This window comes from Dipteris shenzhenensis, chromosome 31 (assembly GCF_047967505.1).
Source record: "Dipteris shenzhenensis isolate YYH24624 ecotype China chromosome 31, Dip_SZ_1.0, whole genome shotgun sequence".
In the NCBI taxonomy this organism is placed as follows: domain Eukaryota; kingdom Viridiplantae; phylum Streptophyta; class Polypodiopsida; order Gleicheniales; family Dipteridaceae; genus Dipteris; species Dipteris shenzhenensis.
This window is the reverse complement of record NC_141626.1, coordinates 23,024,433-23,042,947: the sequence shown is the minus strand read 5'-3', so window position 1 is coordinate 23,042,947 and position 18,515 is coordinate 23,024,433. Positions and strand designations below refer to the sequence as shown.

General features: G+C 41.7%; 1 protein-coding gene across 3 annotated transcripts; it reads right to left on the bottom strand.

The window, feature by feature from the left end:
• Window positions 1-269: 269 nt before the first annotated feature.
• On the bottom strand, window positions 270-11,292 carry LOC147881216 (zinc finger protein CONSTANS-LIKE 10-like). 3 transcript variants are annotated; one of them, XM_087370024.1, is made up of 5 exons: window positions 9,818-11,292; window positions 8,468-8,875; window positions 7,975-8,046; window positions 824-1,107; window positions 270-731 (listed from the first exon to the last, which is right to left on the bottom strand). In XM_087370024.1, the coding sequence occupies exons 1-5, from the start codon at window positions 10,445-10,447 to the stop codon at window positions 602-604; spliced, it is 1,524 nt and encodes a 507-aa protein (XP_087226150.1). In that variant the 5' UTR covers window positions 10,448-11,292; the 3' UTR covers window positions 270-601. The 3 variants fall into 3 exon arrangements, with proteins under 3 accessions (XP_087226150.1, XP_087226147.1, XP_087226149.1); XM_087370021.1 differs by having other exon boundaries at window positions 7,975-8,223; window positions 9,818-11,291; XM_087370023.1 differs by having other exon boundaries at window positions 7,975-8,223; window positions 8,468-8,872; window positions 9,818-11,290.
• Window positions 11,293-18,515: the final 7,223 nt, after the last annotated feature.

The window sequence follows — 18,515 nt, the reverse complement described above, 5'->3', positions numbered from 1 at the left end:
AATGGGGGAATGAGCTTCTTCAAACCCTTAATTTTTTTAAATTCTCTACTTGAAAAGTACAGCTTTGCTTTCATTCTCCATAGGTTCTTTCTGCCATGTCTATTTTGATACCCAAATTCGACAAGCGAATGCAACGTGCTCAAAAAGCAAGGAAATGGTTTTTGAGAAAAAAATTTACACTTATTTGACAAATGCCCTCTCCAAGCATACCGGATGACCCACATCATGACTACTAGAATGTCCTCCTATGGAACCATACATTCCCTGAAATTGCAAGCTCTTTCCGATGACTTTTAAGGGCTAACAATGAATAATTATTCACAGTTCCATGAAATAAATGAACTGTCAATTACCAGTCATTTTCATGTGTGCATTGTGCACATTCACAGGAGGCTCAATGCAACAAGCATGATTTGGGGTTCTCATTAATATGTGACCAACTCAATATACAGCCCCACTTGGGATTAACAAAGAAAGTTCACTGCTGCAAGACCTTCACTAGGATTATGCTTGCTATACATATATCTACGTGCTACCATCATGATGTGATGAATGCAGAAATGAAGGTCATGGAACAAGCTCACACCCTGTTCACCTCAATTCAGAAACTTCTAGTTACATCAAGCGGGTCGTAATCATAGGCTTCTCCTGCCTTCACAAAACGTCCTTTTACCCGCTTACGCACATCTGCCCGAGTTTTACGGGACTGATAGCGAATCCTTTTCTCATATCTGCACATGACGACACTCACATGCGATTACTTCAAGATCCACTTGTCAACTTGACCACTAGCTGGAACTTATTTTATAACACAAAAACACACCTGCGAGTTTTCTTTTTCTCCATGTATCGAAGCATGGCATTGTCTCTTGCAATTGCCAGGGCTCCACTATCAGAACTTGCCAGTACAGTAGCCATCTCAGTCTTTAAAACCATAGGTGATGCGCCACAATCAAGATAATCAGCAGCACTGCTATCTCCACTCATTCCCGATAATGACAAGGAACGGGACGTGTGGGTTGGTAATGCAGACACTGAAGACATATGGCTGCTGCTTCCGTGTGGTCCATTTTGAAAGGCTGGGGAGAGGCAGCCTCTCATACACAGCTGCCCAAAAGGAGAAAAATAAGGTTCACATCAGAATTGCCTGCACAATTCCATAGGTTTCTTATAAAGAAAACTTATATTTTTAAATATTGGAAAGATCACCTAATTAATATGCATGCTTTCAAGAAGTCTTAGTCTCTCTTTCAGAGGAAGGACATGAAGAAATAGAGGTCACATGTGTATTCTCTCTCTCTCTCTCTCTCTCACACACACACACACACACACACAAACGCTTTTTGTGAAAATTTTGTTGATTTATATTACAGAATCTCAGTCACAAACACAGGAAGTGGGAAAATACATCAGGAGAAGATGCCAATATACGACAAATACACATCATAGTCTCTGTAATTAGTTTGCAAGCAATCATAGAAAGATTGCTTTAGAGAGTGCCTGAAGAAAGAGAAAAGTGAAAAAGTAGGATCACCAAAGACTCTATGATTTCTGTCCTTCCATAGAGTCTAGAGTGCCCGGTAGCGAGCCCAAGTGAAAAATAAATGAAAATCCTGTCTGGGTGGGTGTATCCCAAAGAGCCAGAAGAACTTTCCAAAGGTGGAATTTGGAAATTGAATTCGCAAACGCTGCCCAAGGAAACTCAAAAAATCATGAGTATGGGAGAAATGCCAAAGAAGATGAGGCACAACCAGCATAGAATAGAGCCTTGGCCTCACTGGATATTGATGTCATTTGCTGTCATCCCTGGGCAGATCTTGTACTAAGTCCTTTGCAGTATTTTGGCCAGCAAGGGACCTTCAGAGTTTCAGCATACATATTTTGTGTAGTGAGGTTCAGGCTTCCATCAGCAAATGAAAAAAATGCTAGTTCACTGCGGAATATAGCTTGGCACAAGACCTTCTATACTCTCTCCAACTAAGTTTATAAGTACTAGCCCTTCCATTCTATAAACTTCCCATTGTGAGCTCCCCAAATCACCCCTTCGTCCAAAACTGCCCAACTTGGGCAGTTGTTCACCCCTCCTCCTTCGCTACTTTAGCTTATTGTACATGACTACCTTCTCTAGCACCCCCTCTCAATGATATGATGTGGGCCAATGAAATGAATGAGCTCAAATTGCGTGTCCTCAGTTCGCTCCCTGATGAAAGGATATATCTAGATGATTTTAGGAGCATGCCCAAACTCACCCTCTAAAAACACAACATAGTGCAGTTTTAATCTCATGGTAGCACTCATAAGGTTGAAACCATAAACTCCATCATGCATAGCAGGGGCTAGCTACTATGATATCCCCACTGACGTCATTAGCGCCCAACAACATGCAACAGTGTGTTCTTACACTGCAACCCTCACTGTCACATTGGATCACAATCTCGTCCTCTTGAAGGGAATCAATGCGTTTGAGTCACATAGACTCACAATGTTCTTGGCAATGGCCCTACAACTCTAATTGCCACATTGGATCATTGTGGCATCCACTTGAAGGGCCTCCATATGCTCCACGATTAATTTGATTCATCACAAACTCATGTTGCATTATGTTAGCTACGACTAGCTTCAGCTAACATGTTCATTCCTTTGCTTAGACATGCATTTGGATTGCCTACCCTCTGGAGCCCCTCTATGAAGACAATATGCTCATTTCCAGATTGCTTAAGAAAAGCCCTTGCCATTTGAAGGATGGATTAGCATGCTTTTCTTAAGTAAGGCTGTACAAATAGATGAATGCGTATTTATAAATGGTTGAAAGCACATCAACTGCTCAAAGGCTTCAATAGTGGTTGGACAAAAGAGGTGTTTCATTAATTGCTTCATCATCTATGCAAGGAAGTACAACCAGCATTGTCATATTCAACACACTTGTTTCTTTGTTTGCACTCACACGCTCTGCAACACAAATACTCCCATAATGCCCACACTTCTACTTTGAGACAATCAACTCACACACTATGAGCATTCTTTACAATTGCTATTCATCCTTTTTATGCTATACCTCGACTTGGCATGTACTCCACGTTGGACACTGACAATCGAGGACAACCATTTGCTTTAGTTCACTGTACAAATGAATCCTATTCTTAATAATTGATCAATTTCAGATTTGATCGATTTTGCATAGTTGGGGTTCATTCAGTACTTGATTGGCTTTGCATCCGGAATAAAAGGGATTGGGTGCTGAATCAAAGCTGGCAGTACACCTTTCAGGGTCCATGTACTTCCATTTTGAAGACATCCTTGTATTGAAAAAAGAGTTCTTAAGCTTGTTCTATGATCTTTTCAAGCCTTTCATCTTGATATGTATTCAACTTCAGCTTTTCTTCTATGTCCATGGTCGATGTGATGCACAGGTCTTGAATTTTCCTCTACCGCTCTTCGTCTTCAGTGTACCCTTTGGAAATGTCAATTTGGCTCCTCTTCATGTATTGGCATCTACATTGCTACTCTATGCCAACAGAAATCACAATACCAACACAATATTCATTGTGTGAGTAGCTTGTCTTCTATGTCCATGGCGTGTGCTTCCTCCATTTTTTAGCATTCACACTCGCATTCTTCTGTGATTGTGCTTTTTGCCATTTGTGATTGTGATTGCATTCTTATGTGATTGTGCTTTTTGCCATTTGTACATGCACCTTCTTGCTTGGATTCTCAATTGTGAGTATACCATTAGCCCAATTGTGCACCACTTTTGTGCCTTTCAACCATGGCATCACCACTTTTGTGTCTTTCAACATGATGTACCCAACAACATGGGGCATCCTTGCTCATTTTTCCATCTTGACCATGATGAATGCCACCATGAAGTAAGCCCCCCTAGTCTTACTACATACATCCTTTAGCATACCCTTCGGCATAACCAATCGCTGATCTGCAATACAAATTTTGAAGAGGGACGGTTTCAAGTTCTTGAATTTGAGCCACTATTGGTCTTCTTCAGGGCCTCCATCAATAAGGGACTTCCTTGATCGTGCAATTCCTAACCTCAGCATGGATCATTGGGAACATCTGCTCAAATCCTCATCTTGGCCACTTCCACTCTCATCATCAAAGCCTTCATCATTGGTCGCTTGCTTTTTGGGCAGTTTTGGAAGAACTTAGTGCAGTCGGGACCAATTTGCAACAATTTGCCTATTGAAATCCTTACATTTACTTCACGGGAATTCTCCCACACTGCAGATTTTGTTCTATTTCAGAACTGTGCTTGACTGCATTCTACCTTCTCCATGCTCTGATTCGTTTCAAATCCTTCTCTCAGCTCAACCAAATGCTCTTTATTCTTCAATGCCTTAGTTATTTCAGCCACCATCTTCTATGAATCCCTGGCTCCTCTTGATTAGTTTGGTCCTTCTCGGTTCCTTGCGACCTTGTGACCACAATTGCTTCGATGTGCACCGAAACTAGCTCATCTTGGTCACATGCCCTTTGCAGCATATCGAACTATTTTTTTGCCCAGTCTGCAATCCTTCTTCCGGTGATTTCCTTCCCACAGAATAAACATGCAATATTGGCATTCTTGACCTCTGTGTTCTTTTACTTTTGTTGAAATAGCACTCATCGATTGTGTAGCCCAAATGATTGCATGTTGTTCATCTACATCCCTTGCTGGTATGTCCATCAACTTTGCACTTGAAGCATCGACTTCTCTATTTTTGGCAGCTTCTCTTATTCCCATCTCTTTGAAAAGCTCTTTCAGTTCCTCCCTTTCTATCTTTGGTGACTCCTTTTTGACAACTAGATCTTCTTGTCATTTATTGTCTTTGCTTCTGTGAAGACTACCTTTTTCTTTCTTTTTGGGCTCACTTATAAGTTATGGGCCCCTTTCTCAATCTTCAATTGCCTCGTGTAAGAATTTGTGATATGTCCTTGTCGGATTTGTGATCTCCATGTTTCACAAATTTGCACCATTGGTAAGGCTTCTCAACCACCACGAATTTTTTCATGACGTAGCTCCCACCACCAAATGAATGCGCTGGAGTGTAGATTAAGAGCAATAAAAGCCAATGCTTACTCTTCGATGTCCTCTTCCTTGATTTAATGTCAATTTACTTAGTATCATTGACATAGGGCCAGAGATACATGGGTTTGATGATCCCAAAAAGAAATTTCTTTTGTCACCATTTAAAAAAAAAACAGTGTCTTACTGTTGCTTTTGTGGGCAAATAAAAGGAAACTGAAGGCAAAAACAGCCAAAAAATGGCTCAAACAACAGCTCCTCGGAAATATTTCCCAAGAGGAGAAATAGCTCAATCAACTTTGCAGTTGTCTATAATAAGAATCTTAGAAAAAGATAAGAGAACCAAAATTAAGTCTGCCACGTGTCATCAGACTAGAAGGGAGGCATCGTTGATGTCACGCAGAGGAGAAACAGAATGCAGCAATAAAGAGGACCCATTTGTGACTTTTTGGTCCTGGAAGCGTCTAGTATTTCTTTGCATAGAAGAAAAAAGCTCCAGTAGCTCCATTGGACCGGCAGCCCATGACGAAACACAGGAACGGCTACAAAGTCAATAATAAACCAATTCTTCAAGCACCCATAGACGACTTGGATGCCTTTCTTTTTACTGTCAAAACAGAAATTTATAGCCTTGTAGTCTCAAATACATAAGCTCGAATAATAAATGGGTTCCCAGGAGAATCGCAATGAAGAAAACACAACTGAGAATAGCGGCAAAGAAGGCGGGGCCTCTGAGAAAGCATCACCCACAGCAGAGACTCAAACCCGGCACAAGTAACAGTCGGAAAGACTCCTGAAAGCCCTCGAAAAGACCTTTGGCAGCCCTCAAACCATTATATAAGATCTGATTGGCAACTGTCGAGATAGCAGCAGATATAGCCTCAACAGGGAGGGGGGCTCATTTGAAATGAGATGTATTTCTGGGACCACAACTTAGAGATTGGCGATGAATAACTTCAGCTCCATGCCTGTCTCCAGCAAATTGTCCTGGCAAAGAGAAAAGCACACAGATGACAACCGAGACCTCCTTATGAGAGTAGAAAGAGTTCTGACTTCTCCTGAGAACCGACGAAACAGCAGCTTCCTGATTAGAAGTCTTCCTGCTGCCAGCCCACAACTAACACCAGCAAACCCCAGAAAACTGCGACTCTTTTCAATGATTAACAGCTCCAATGGATTTGAAATAGAGAGGGGCAAAAGTGGCGTGTCCACGAATTAGAGTTGCTCAAAGAAAGAACTCTAACTTAGCTCTAATACCCTGACAAAAGAGAAAAGAGATCGTGGAAGCTCACTCAAGATATAGCAGCTGTCAACGGAAAACGTGAGAGGGAGAGGCAAGAGAGACCTTAACTTCAACATTGGAGATCATTCCAACACCACACACCTCACCCGTGGTGTTCTTATACAAAATTTTGGATCAGGGTTCTCATCTCCATCCACAAACTTGCATCTCATTGGCTCCTCACATGCTTAGCCGAAACCTACTCACCCATGCACTCTTCTTGCTTACATTTCAAGCGATTCTAATAGGCTTCACTCAGTTGTGTTTCACTGCCTTCATGGCTTCCCTAGGTGATACATTGTGGAAGCTTATATACCTAGATGAATCCAGGAACATTCCCAAACTCATCCTCTAAAAACACAACATAGTGCAGTTTCAATCTCATGATAGTCACTCATAAGATTGAAAACGATAAACTCCATCATGCATAGCAGGGACTAGCTACTCTGACATCCCCACTGACATCATCAGCGCCCAACAGTGGGTGTAGACCATAGTATAAAAATATGCTGTCACACATAAAAATATGCTCTTACACATAGTGGAAGCTTGTTGTGAGTTTTCCAACATGGCACATCGGAATGCATCTTTCCATGTCTTGGATCATCAGTAGATGTCTCTTTGTAAGTTCTTGTCCAGTTTGGTAAGACTTAATTTGCACTCTACATTTAAAACATTCACACTCTATGGTGCTTTTACAACCACTAGCTGGGATGGACCATTTTTTGCAGAAAATCCATGTTTGTTGAGGATCGGCATCATTCTTCATACGAGATAGGGGTTTCCTTCTTCTATAGATGCTGCTCAGATATCAGCATTACTTTCTTCTGATTTGGGACAACATCAAATGGGTATGTTCAATAGATTATCTTCCCCTTGTTGGTCACTCCAGTTGTAACCATGGATTGGCATCATGACTTCTTGCAGACATGAGATATCGCTACTTAACTTTCTACCAGCTTGTTTCTTTTAGTAGCATGTCTATTCATAAGCTACTTTGGCCCATTTACTTTATGTTTATACGACTCCTTGGAGACGAGGTTTGTGCAACCAAGGTATGCATCTAGAGACTAGAGTGTGCTTTGCTTTATCAAGTATGACTCCTTGGAGTCAAGGTTTGTGCAAGCAAGGTATGAATATTGTGCTTCGTTTTATCTTTCTTGGGGAAGACAAACATGACTTGGGCAGACAAGCACCTAACCACCTCACTGTCTTAATGTCGCCTTTAAAGTGACTTTATAATGCATTCACAAATACTGATATATAATTACATAAACTACATTCAGTAATTCCTATAAAGAAAGGATGCAAAAGGGTGAGATATCTATACATGAGAGAAGCTATCTTTGTGTCCTAGGCGCTATGATAACAAGACCAATCTATCATGGCATTTCACCAGATGCTGTGACATTCGTTTGTGCCTTGAAAGCTTGTGGCAGCATAAGAGCCTCAATTAACAGCAGACAGTCTAAACATCAACATATGAAGCACAATTACGACATAACATATCAAACATCAACATATCAGCACAATTACAACCTGATAATTTATGGGGCACTTATACAAACACAAGTTTGATTTTCAATCACTAATTCCCACACAATTGCGAATCGCACGGCCATGAAGGCCATGAAAGATCAATGCAAACATGGTGAGAATGGCCAAAGAAACGTACAACTTCTGAATCCAGCAGGTTGCCCTCCGGTATACTTTCCATATGTGCACTTGACTCAGAAAAAGTTGTGCTCTGTCCCATTGAGTGACAAGCAGATACCAAATCTTCAGATTGTGATGCTTGGGCCCTAGGAGTAAATATTTCTTCATAGCTTTCAAAATTTAGATCAATATCAGACATACTGAAATCTCCACATAGGTCATCATTAACATTGCAATTTCCTAGGTTTTGAAGGTGAGTACGCCACAGCTGCATAGACCAGAAAGACCAGACGTTGGAATTATTCAAGCAGAATTGCACCTCATCAAAAGCTGATGCATCCCTCATTAAAAACCTTTTATATTTCATATGAGCCATTTTCTACTCTACACCAGAAAAGATCTAACCATGAAGACAATTTACTAAATCTGCAATGCTGTAAACAACAATTAGCAACGGCAGGGGCATGCATTTGCTGAGGAGGACTGGTAAATTCGGAAGATATTGCTCGAACCTGATCATCATGGCTTCCGAATTTGGATGGCCAAAGTGTATCAGCTTGTGCTGCAGAAATTGTGTTCTTTTCAAATTTCAGTTGGGACGGCACCAGAAGTAAAAGCTGATCCATGGAAGTCTGCTGTGACACCTGCTTTTTTGATTCTGCATTTTGCCCTTCTGGCTGTGTCTGGAGCCGCAACTCTTCAGAAACAGCAGATTTAGATGGGGGTGGTTCTATCAAAGACTGTGAAATTGGAGAAACTGAGGGTTGTTCATACAGTTGAAGATTTACAGGTTCTTGCTGCAGTGAAGCCTGAGGTTGTAGGTTTTGCAATTGTTGAACAACTTGCTTCTGTTTTTCACCTTGTTCAGCATTCTGCAGTTGAGATTCCATGGTTGCAGAGACATTGGGGAAATCAACCTGCTGTACACGTGATTGAGATTGGCTCTTTAATAGTTCAGCATTGCAGAGGAGAAAAGCTATCATATTAACCTTCAGAAGATCCTTTCCTAAATGGCAAGCAGAACATGCTTACATGAACTTTTGCAATTCCTAGTAATAGAAGTATTGTAAGCTATTTCAAGGATTCTTGCTATGACAGCATAACATCACAAACACCAAGCATCCTTACCACTAGCATGATAAATGGAAGCATCATTACACACGCCATCTTTCAGTTTCACCAGAATCCATACACAAGCCACATTGACAACATTCCTACTTACATCATAAGCACCTAAATGTAGGTGCAGGTTATTGATTTCAATATTCGAAACTTAATGAAGAACGAAGCGCTGAGCTTGGTTCCTTTCTGGAAAAGGGAACGGCAGACTGGACAATCACCAAGGCTACCATGAGAGAGCAGAGCCAATCTACAATAATATATACCTTTGTAAGATAGAATATATCTAATCATACAAATTTAGATTTTTTGTTGTTCTAAAGTCCGATCTGCAATAATATTTTGTTTTATCAAAACAAGTTCCTCTTGTCAATAGAAACACTCTAATGGACAAAACTCCCATCCTACACAACTTTTTCCTCTCTAGCCGTTACACTTAAACCAATCTTCTTCGTTTTATCCTTGTCAGTTTGTAACATCTTCCTTCTTAATCAGGCACATGACGTTCGAATTGGTCATTCTCATCTCTTTCTCTATTTCTCTGCAATGTGATGTTCGTTGGTCATTTATGGATATTTCAAAACACCATTCTGTCAATACACGCCCTTACACGGTACTGAAGTCTCTTACTTCGTCCAGAAAGATCCGCCTTTGCACATTCAGTTTACAACTACAGATATGATTTTGATTTTTGAGAAAGCCAGGCTTCTCCCTTAATGAACACCACGTGCAAAGCATTTTACCTTGAGAAAGTGACCAGACCCAAGGCTTGTTGCAGCCGGACAGATTGTTGCATTGGCACCACAAGCGCTAGAATCCACAACAGAGCCCACTGTGGAGGATGTAGTCAACGTCCAGCAGTCTATACTCTTAGTCATCTTTTCACTAGTATGCAGTGTATCAGCCGTGACTACACTGCCATCCCACCAGGTGCCGGCATCTTCAATTGGCTGGGCCGGATTGCGGATAATCTCGATTTTAGTAGAGTCAACATATGAGCTCGAAGCCCCTCTGCAAGGAGATGCGGTCGTGGAATCACTCAGGTCACATTCCCATACACGGGCAAGCTCTGCTGCAGATGGGCAACCAGTAAAGTATTCAATTGTGCGCCGGGTGTGGTGCCATGCGATGGGAGAGCTTCCATGCGTATCCCAGTCGCAAGATCGGCAAAGGGAAAGGTTTTCGGTAAGGCATCTCAGAGCTGCTGGCCTGAGATTACAGCCATCACATAACAGCGTCCGCGCGTGTCGTTTAGAAACTGCGTTTGCCCCGTGTACATGCCTATCGCAGGATAAGCACAACCGTGCTGCATCAGCTCCGCAATACACCGTAGATTGAACCTCTCCGCAGAAGTCACATGCAATATCCATCATCAGACCAGGATTTTGGACATCTCTCACTGTAGATCTTGTAAAGCTGAAAGGAGTGCTTAGAAGAGCCTTCTCTTCCGTCCACCAAGTAATGCGTATATTGCTTGCAAGTCGCCAAGATGAAATCAACAGATAGTCTGTTTTAATGGGCAGTCTCTCGCCAATCTATCATTTGTTCATCCAAGTTTTGCGATCATAGCGGGCATCAGAACTCACGATCTCTGACGCAATTGAAATCGTCTGAGGTACTTGAATCTTGTCCTGAATCCTCTCCCTAAAAGCCCATTGCATGCATGAGGCAGTGAGACTCCAATGTCTGCAATCGTTGTGATACGTAATACCAATTGCCAAGCATGGCCAGCCTCAGAGAAAAGCGCTACCCGTTCCAGAACATAGGCGTGATCCTCTCTTCGTTATGGAGACGGCGAAGAAGCTCGAACCTTGTCGCACTGCATTAGTTACAGTTTGATCGCTGGCTTCAGCGTTTAATCTCAAAATACGGTCTAGTGCTGCTGCTCGAGGATATCGCAAGCTTTGCAGCTAGCTATGCAGTGTCAATGATCACTGAGGACTAAAGACCGAGAATATCAGCCGTCGGCAGCGGACTTTACGATAATTCTGGGCGAATGGTGTGAAGTTCAATCCTATGTCCTTCCAGCTCGCGCTCATGCGCGCCAATAGCCAAAGTCACGCATAGCCTCATCTGTCGCGCACGAAGTCTGTGTCTGCTCCAACAGTACGTGCCGAGCTTCGTGAGTTTCTTGAAGCAGCTCCGACGTGTTTCAAGAATCCCGATCTTCCTACGCCAACAACGGCTGAGAGGAGGAAGATGGAGATGGAAGGGATAAAGAGAAGGAGGAGGATGATGATGAATGAATGAATGAAGAGCAAAGTTCAAAGAGGTGGTGGTTTTGCGGTGTGGATAACTCTCCAAATTATTTGTTCCCATATGTCTCACAATATCCTTGGCCTTTTACTTATCTATCTCGTCGTTTTGGCTTGGTAACATTAGCTTCTCCAATGCTCTCTCACCCTTCCACTTGGTCTTTCTGCCCTTTCCCTTTGGCCTTCCATCACCTCTTGTTCATCGACCCACTGCCCCCCTGCTCTAGCCTGTAAACACCCTCTCTTCGCCAAACCTCATCTCCGAGGACTTCCGCCTCAACTGCGTGACGTGCAGTTGGGCCGCACATCTAATCGTCAAAAACGCCCCCAGGCTGGCAAGTGCTCGGGCATGAAACTTGTAACCGGTTCAGAGGTAGCTCACCAGTGCTTTTTGGAAGGGGGGGGGGGGACGAAGCCTCCTTCCACTAGACATCTGCCATCTCGAATAGCCTTTCACAATGCTAATAAACACTCCTGTGGAACTAGCAACATTCTCTGGGCCTCTCTATCTCTAGGCAAGTCGCGCACACACCACTAACAAAAAACTTTTTTCTTAGTCAATAGAAAAAAAGACACTCTTGCATAGCAACTCAAGCAATTTGGGTGTTTGCCCACCTCAAGTGCTTGCTCACGCTCAATTTCCACGAGACAACTCCTGCTACCTATCAAAGTACGCCACAAGCAGTAAAGGGGGAAAAAAAGGCATGCTCCAAGTCAACCAATTTTTGCATCTCAAAACATACACAGTTGGCAAATTTTACACTAAATTACTCAAAATCTTAACCAATATTTTTAAGATAGGGAGAATATGAGCCAAATTTTCTCAATTTCACCAATATGTAAAAATACACTAAAGGGCAATTCTGTTTCTAGCACTGGTCCCACATCGTTGCATGCATTGACATTAGGGCCCTGGTATCTTCTTCAATCCCATAATAGCAATGGGAGTCCACACTTAAGGTCGCACTACATACATAAGGTGGGGGAAAGAGTTCTCCATGAGATGTCTAGTCATAGCTGGAGCTTCTCTTTTTCTTTACAACATGTGTGTAATAATCAAAATGCCTCTAATATTCACTTACAAAGCTTCATGTGCATCTCAACCTAACTTTAATTTATCGTTGATTACTATTCTACATGCATCATCTTGATGTCCCCTTATGCATCTCTAGAGTTTAGTGCTCCCAACTAGAGAAAAATAGTTTCTTTAATCAAATAAATTAAATTTTACTCTTATACATAATTGATTTTATAGGTTAAAATATGCAATTTGTCGATCTTTAAAAACTAAAATGCATAAAATGTAGTTTGTAAAATAGAATGTAATGGGCATTGTAGCCAATGAAAGAGAGAGACTCATGGTAGATTTCTGTAAGCATTGGGAGGAGCGAAAGAGGTGCTTAGTAAAATTCAAAAGGAGCCTTCTTTTTCTAATGAAAAGCTTTATACTATCTTAAATGTTTGTTACCTGAAATATGCCTATATGGAAAAAAAAAAGCAAGCTATGTGGACTTCTGGGTCTAAGTCTCCAAAGACTCAACAACGACATAGCTTGGACTAGGCTTCTTTGATTCCACGAAATGCGAGAGTCTCCTGGTTATTGGTACCTCCTCCGGTGTCTTGGATTTGTGTGTGAATGGGCCAAAATTGGCAGTCCCATAGATCCTCAAGGGTCTTGGCCAAATGGGAAGTCCTTCATATCATATCGTATCATACTATATTTTCCTATGGGCTTCGCCATCTTCTTCCTTTTCCAACGTTGATTTCGAGAAAACAAAACATTGTTTGTGTTCGGAAGCCAACTAATTCCTAGATTTCTCCAACGGCGTTAAGCTCTCTGCTCCCAGATCTCTTGTAGAGCTTCTTGTGTTCCATGGAACGGAATTTCTCGAACGGTGGTACAAGCTCACTGCTCCCAGATCTCTTGTAAAGCTCCTCGCATTTAAACATTAATGGGTCTGTAGCTGATCACAAACGTCTCCGCCGTCTCGTCGTAAACTGCGTATTCACCGATAGCATGATGAAATTCATGGGGCCAAAGTCGACATGATGCTAACCCAGCAGCACGTCGCCCAACTGGCTTTGGAAGGGAACGGGTCACTGTTATACAGCGTGATAAGGTTGCACGGATGTTCCGAGAGATGCTTCCAAGTTCTTCAACGCAGAGCTTATGACACTACACGTTGACTGGATATTATATGGTACAATCAAGTTGCTGGACGAGTTCAGATCTGATAAGACGACGGAGATCGCAGGAGGGCAGTCCTCTCAAAGATCTGGTTTCCAGGATTAGAATGGGTCGGAATATGTCCAAGTTCTTCGTAAGCCAAGCAATGTATCATTATCTTTTATTTTACGTTATCAACGTTACTTTGACACAAGTGATCACTTTACTAACACTAGTAATTAAGAACCGCAACTAGCTAGAACCTCAAAGACAAAAATTTTTATTCGAAGTTTGATGAAACACGTCTTTCACCTAAAGCACACATGATTGAGAACAAATAAATAAAAATTAAATAGCATGCTTCTATAAGATGGATAGAGAGAAATTGAGGCCAGTGAAATTGATGAAGGCCTATAAGAGTAGATTTGATTGCTAGCTATCTTCTAAGGAAAGGACCTTGCTCGACCAATGAAAGTTGTTGATGTTCAAAACGTGTGTGCTTCAAAGGATTTCAAAAACCTGATCAATTCTTGCTGCAACCAATTTGTCAACATTAGGAAAAACTGACCACACCATGACATTTTATAGTAGTTATATGCCGATGAATTAGCTTGGCTAGTTGAGCTCCCCTGATCAAATCGTAGGTAGCTCACCCTCTAATTAGTTACAAGATTTGTGACTCTATGAGTGTTACACAAGTGTATAAAGTAAATCTCAATTTGCAAACAAAGGAATAGTGATTCATATGCATACAAGGTCATGGTGTAGCCATTTTTGGTGAGGTTCAGGGACTTTTTTGTATATAGGCATCTTGCATGATCCCTCGGGGGGGGACTATTTATGAACCCTATATATCGTATTTATAAAACCCCTTATCTGTGAAATTTTCATTAATAAAATGCACCCTTTTCCTATTCAATTTGTAAATTTTTCCCCAAATTACCTTTTTTGACCCTTTTGTTTGTGAAAATGTGAGAACAAATGAAATTGAATATTCCCTTATGTTGAACTTAGGTGATAGTCACATAAATTATAGGCAAAACCCCTTGAGCATGACCCATAACTTATGCATTGCTCAACGGAATTCGACAAACTTTGTCTTCAAGTTGTAGTACACATTCCAAACTTGAACATGAGACCAAAAAATTATGGAATAAGGATTTGGAATGAGACCTTTAAAGCATTACAAGTGCTATGTTGCATGTGAAGCATGCATCCTGGAGACTATAGGATATAGCAATTTATTCAAAAACATCAAAATTTTGTTTTGCACATACATGCAACCAAGTAATCATTCAAAAGTACACTACGTGAGCTTCTCCTCAACCCAAGGACACACCTAAATGAGAACATTAGGCATGGATTAACGGGCCTCCACTGTTGTGCTAAAGTGATGCACACCCATTTGAGGGCACGCTCCATAATGGTTTTTTGATTTGTTGAAAACCAAAACGGATTGAAAATTTGGAACCAGTGGAACTACTGCATGGTAGTCTTAAAACATTGATAGTTGTTGGTATTGGTATCTAGATTCACCCTAAAATGGAGAAAATGTGCAATTTGTGCAAGTCTAAAGATCTTTTAATAAAGCCAACACTATTTATAAATTTGAATTGTTTCTTTTGCCATGCACTTTATGGCTCATAAGAATGCCAAAGGTAATTTCATTTCATAATACACAGCATCAAACCCGATAGCATGCCCTTTAGCCTATTTGTGTTTTGAAGCATTTGAGGCCACATTGCACTTGTTTGGGATATCCAATCTCTATCCAATTTTGCTGACGTGTATCGCAGGAGGGGGGGAAACCGGTGGCTGAAAATTTTGCTACTCCCACAAATTATGAAATTTCACACCTCCCACCCATCAAATCTTGGAAGATTAAGTACCTGCAACTTGACCCCGCCCTACAACCTGCACACACCCGTAACCTTTGCGCATACTTTGGTTTTGCATTGTCTTCTTTCGGGTAAGTTGTCTTCTATTCTTTGCTTGCCTATGTTGTCTCAAATTTACCCAAATGCAGGTTTTGAGGGTGTTGGTCACCTACAGTCGTGTCATTGCTCGTTGTAGCATAGGTGTTCACAAGTGTAGCATAGGTTCTTGGGTCGTGTTCCGGTGAGAGGTGTAGGCTAAAGCATGGAAAGCAGATCTCATGCGCGTATGAATGAGAAAGAGAGCTTGATCATAACGATTGGTGGAGGCTCTCGCTCACAGGAGTTCAAGGGTTTAGAAGGGGGTTTCAAGGTTCGAAGGGGGACAGGGTTGAGAGAGCTAACTACTAGGAGTTCCAGGGTTCAGAGGGGGTTGCAGGGTTTAGGAGGAGTCCAAGGTTGAGGAGTGGAGAGCTAGTTTCCTTTGCGGATTCGAGAGGGAAGGGTGGATGAGGAGGGAGGAGGAGGAGGAGGGAGGAGGAGGAGGAGCAGGGAGGAAGGTTTACATCTCAGATTACATCTCAAGGACTCCTTTCCTTCAAGGATGATCACAGATCCCAAGATCAAAACTTTTTGACTATGTGCAAGGCTAAGTGCCTACCTGCAAGCATGTAACAAGTGAAAGAACTATTTACATTTTTATCCACACATCTCTAGCAACCCCTTTCTTCTTCTACTGACTCCAAGTCATATACCCAATTGCGAAGCATGTCCTCCTTGTAGCTATTTTCCTCCCTCTTCTTCGGGTCTGTTTTGCGAGAAGGCCATCCAACATTGTTCTCAGATAGAACATGAGCTTTCCAAAGTCTTTTGGCTATGCCATAGGTTTGCAGTAGGTGGATTGGTGTACAGAGTTTTGGGGCTAGATTTCATAAAGGGATCTTAGTTGTGTGTGCATTGCAGTTAAATAGGGAGAGAGTTCATTGAGCCTGTCGACCTTCTCATTCTTCTTTCATACAACCAATTAATCAAAGTCTTTCATCTCACATTAGTTGTCTAATCAAAATCTTTCGTCTCACATTAGTTCTCTAGTCGAAATCTTTCATCTCACATTAGTTGTCTAGTCGAAATCTTCGTCTCATATTAGTAGATTTATCAAAATATTTCGTGTCACATTATGGTCCTTGGACTGTCAAAGGACACTATCTAGTCACATAGCTGAGTAAACATCAGTTCAATCACTTTGGAAATATTATAATATTGCATATATATACATATACATATATTATTATATGTGTATATATATATATATATATATCTTAACAACTGCACTTACATTGAGAAATATGAAATCCCATAGCTAATCCATAATTCCCAAATGAATGAATTGCATGCCATTCATCTTGTCTTATAATAATAATAGAAGCAAATCACCACACTGGTGGCAGTTATATTCCTAGTGTGCAACCAACCATCGTGCTAGTGGTAGTTAGTTGATATCCTTGTAATAATAGAAGCAAACCACCGCCGGTGTTATTCTAAAACAGATACATTACCCAAGTAAACTTTGGAGAAGATGAATAATTCAATAGATTACACACGATTACATAGATTACATCTCAAAGACTCCTTTCCTTTAGATTACATCTCAAGGACTCCTTTCCTTCAGGGGGCTAGTTCCACATTGCTTTGAGCAGGTCGTTGTTTTGAGCTCCCGAATTGCAGGCTCCGCTCCTTTCCCAAAGGCAGTTTTGGTTCCTTCCTCTCCAGGGGCCCAGCCCCTCCCTTCATGTCACTTCCTTTGGCTCTAAGACGAGGTCATTCCTTAGTGAGATGATTTCCAATGCATACCCCACACCATATGTTCTCTCTTTGTGGAAATAGATGGGGGTTGCTAGGAGCATCTTTTTGTGCTTCTATCTTCCATTGCTGGCTCAACTTGTTTAATAGATTTGTGGCCGTCGAGAACCTTGGGCATAATGCTTGCATCCCCAGTTGTTTTTGAGGTTGAAGCCTGTGCTATTTGGGACATATAAGAGGAACCTAAGGATTTATCCTGTTGGGGCTTCTCCCTCATGTTATCCCCTAAACACTATATTAGGGAATTTTCAAATAATTTGGGAATTCCCAATGTGATTAAGATTTGGCCACATGGTCAAATCTGACCCCATTATTTGAAAGTGAAATCCATCATAAACACCAAATTAGGGAAGCCTCCCAATTCTCACTTTCAAATAAGGATTCAAGTTTTGGCCACATGGTCAAATCTCAACCCCTTACTTGAAAGTGGGACTTGGGAGATTCCCAAATTCTCCAATATAGTGTTCCTAGGCATATCGCCTTCTTGCTGCATAGCTCAAACGATGTGGGATTCATAGCAAACAAATGATCATGCAGCTTAACATCCCGTAGCCCTATGAGGGAGCGGGGCAAAAGTTGCACATCACTCATCCTCTCATGGGGTTCACATCGCGAGTTCAGATGTTTAATCCTAGTGATATAGTCTCTTAAGGACTCAGTGTCCTTCTGCTTCACCTCATAAAGCTGGTTAAGAGAAGCTGGTTAAGAGGGCTCCACTTGGGACCACTGGGGGAAAACCCCACAATGAAGAATTTATGCAATGTGTCCCAATTTATTTTCTCCTCAGGGTTTAAGGCTCTAAACCATTGTCTAGCCTTGTAATCAAGACTCAAGCTAAAAGCATTGACCTTGTCTAGATCCCCAATATCACCAAAGGTCTCACAGATTTGTTCAAATCTCTCAACATGGGATACTAGGTCTCCTTCTCCTACAAACTTGGTGATTAGCTTGGAGATTACGATAGGCTTGCTCCTTGAGGGGTTGGTATCCCTTCTTGGAAACACTTGTGGTGGAGTGGTGGGACCCCTTCCTAGCGCTTACACTAGGATTCTCATAGCTTCATTCATAAGGATTGTTTGTGATACAGGAGCAGCTTGTGGAATGGTGGGTAATGTCCCATACATTGGTGGACTTGATGAAGAGTTCCATGGATTTGATGGCACAAGGTTGGGATGGGAGGTTCCACGCCCATTAGGAATTGGCATTGTGACTTGGGTCAAGTTGGTCCTAACAGGTTGGTCTGGAGGTCCTCTAGGGAGTGGCACGTTCCTTGTAGGCATAGGCC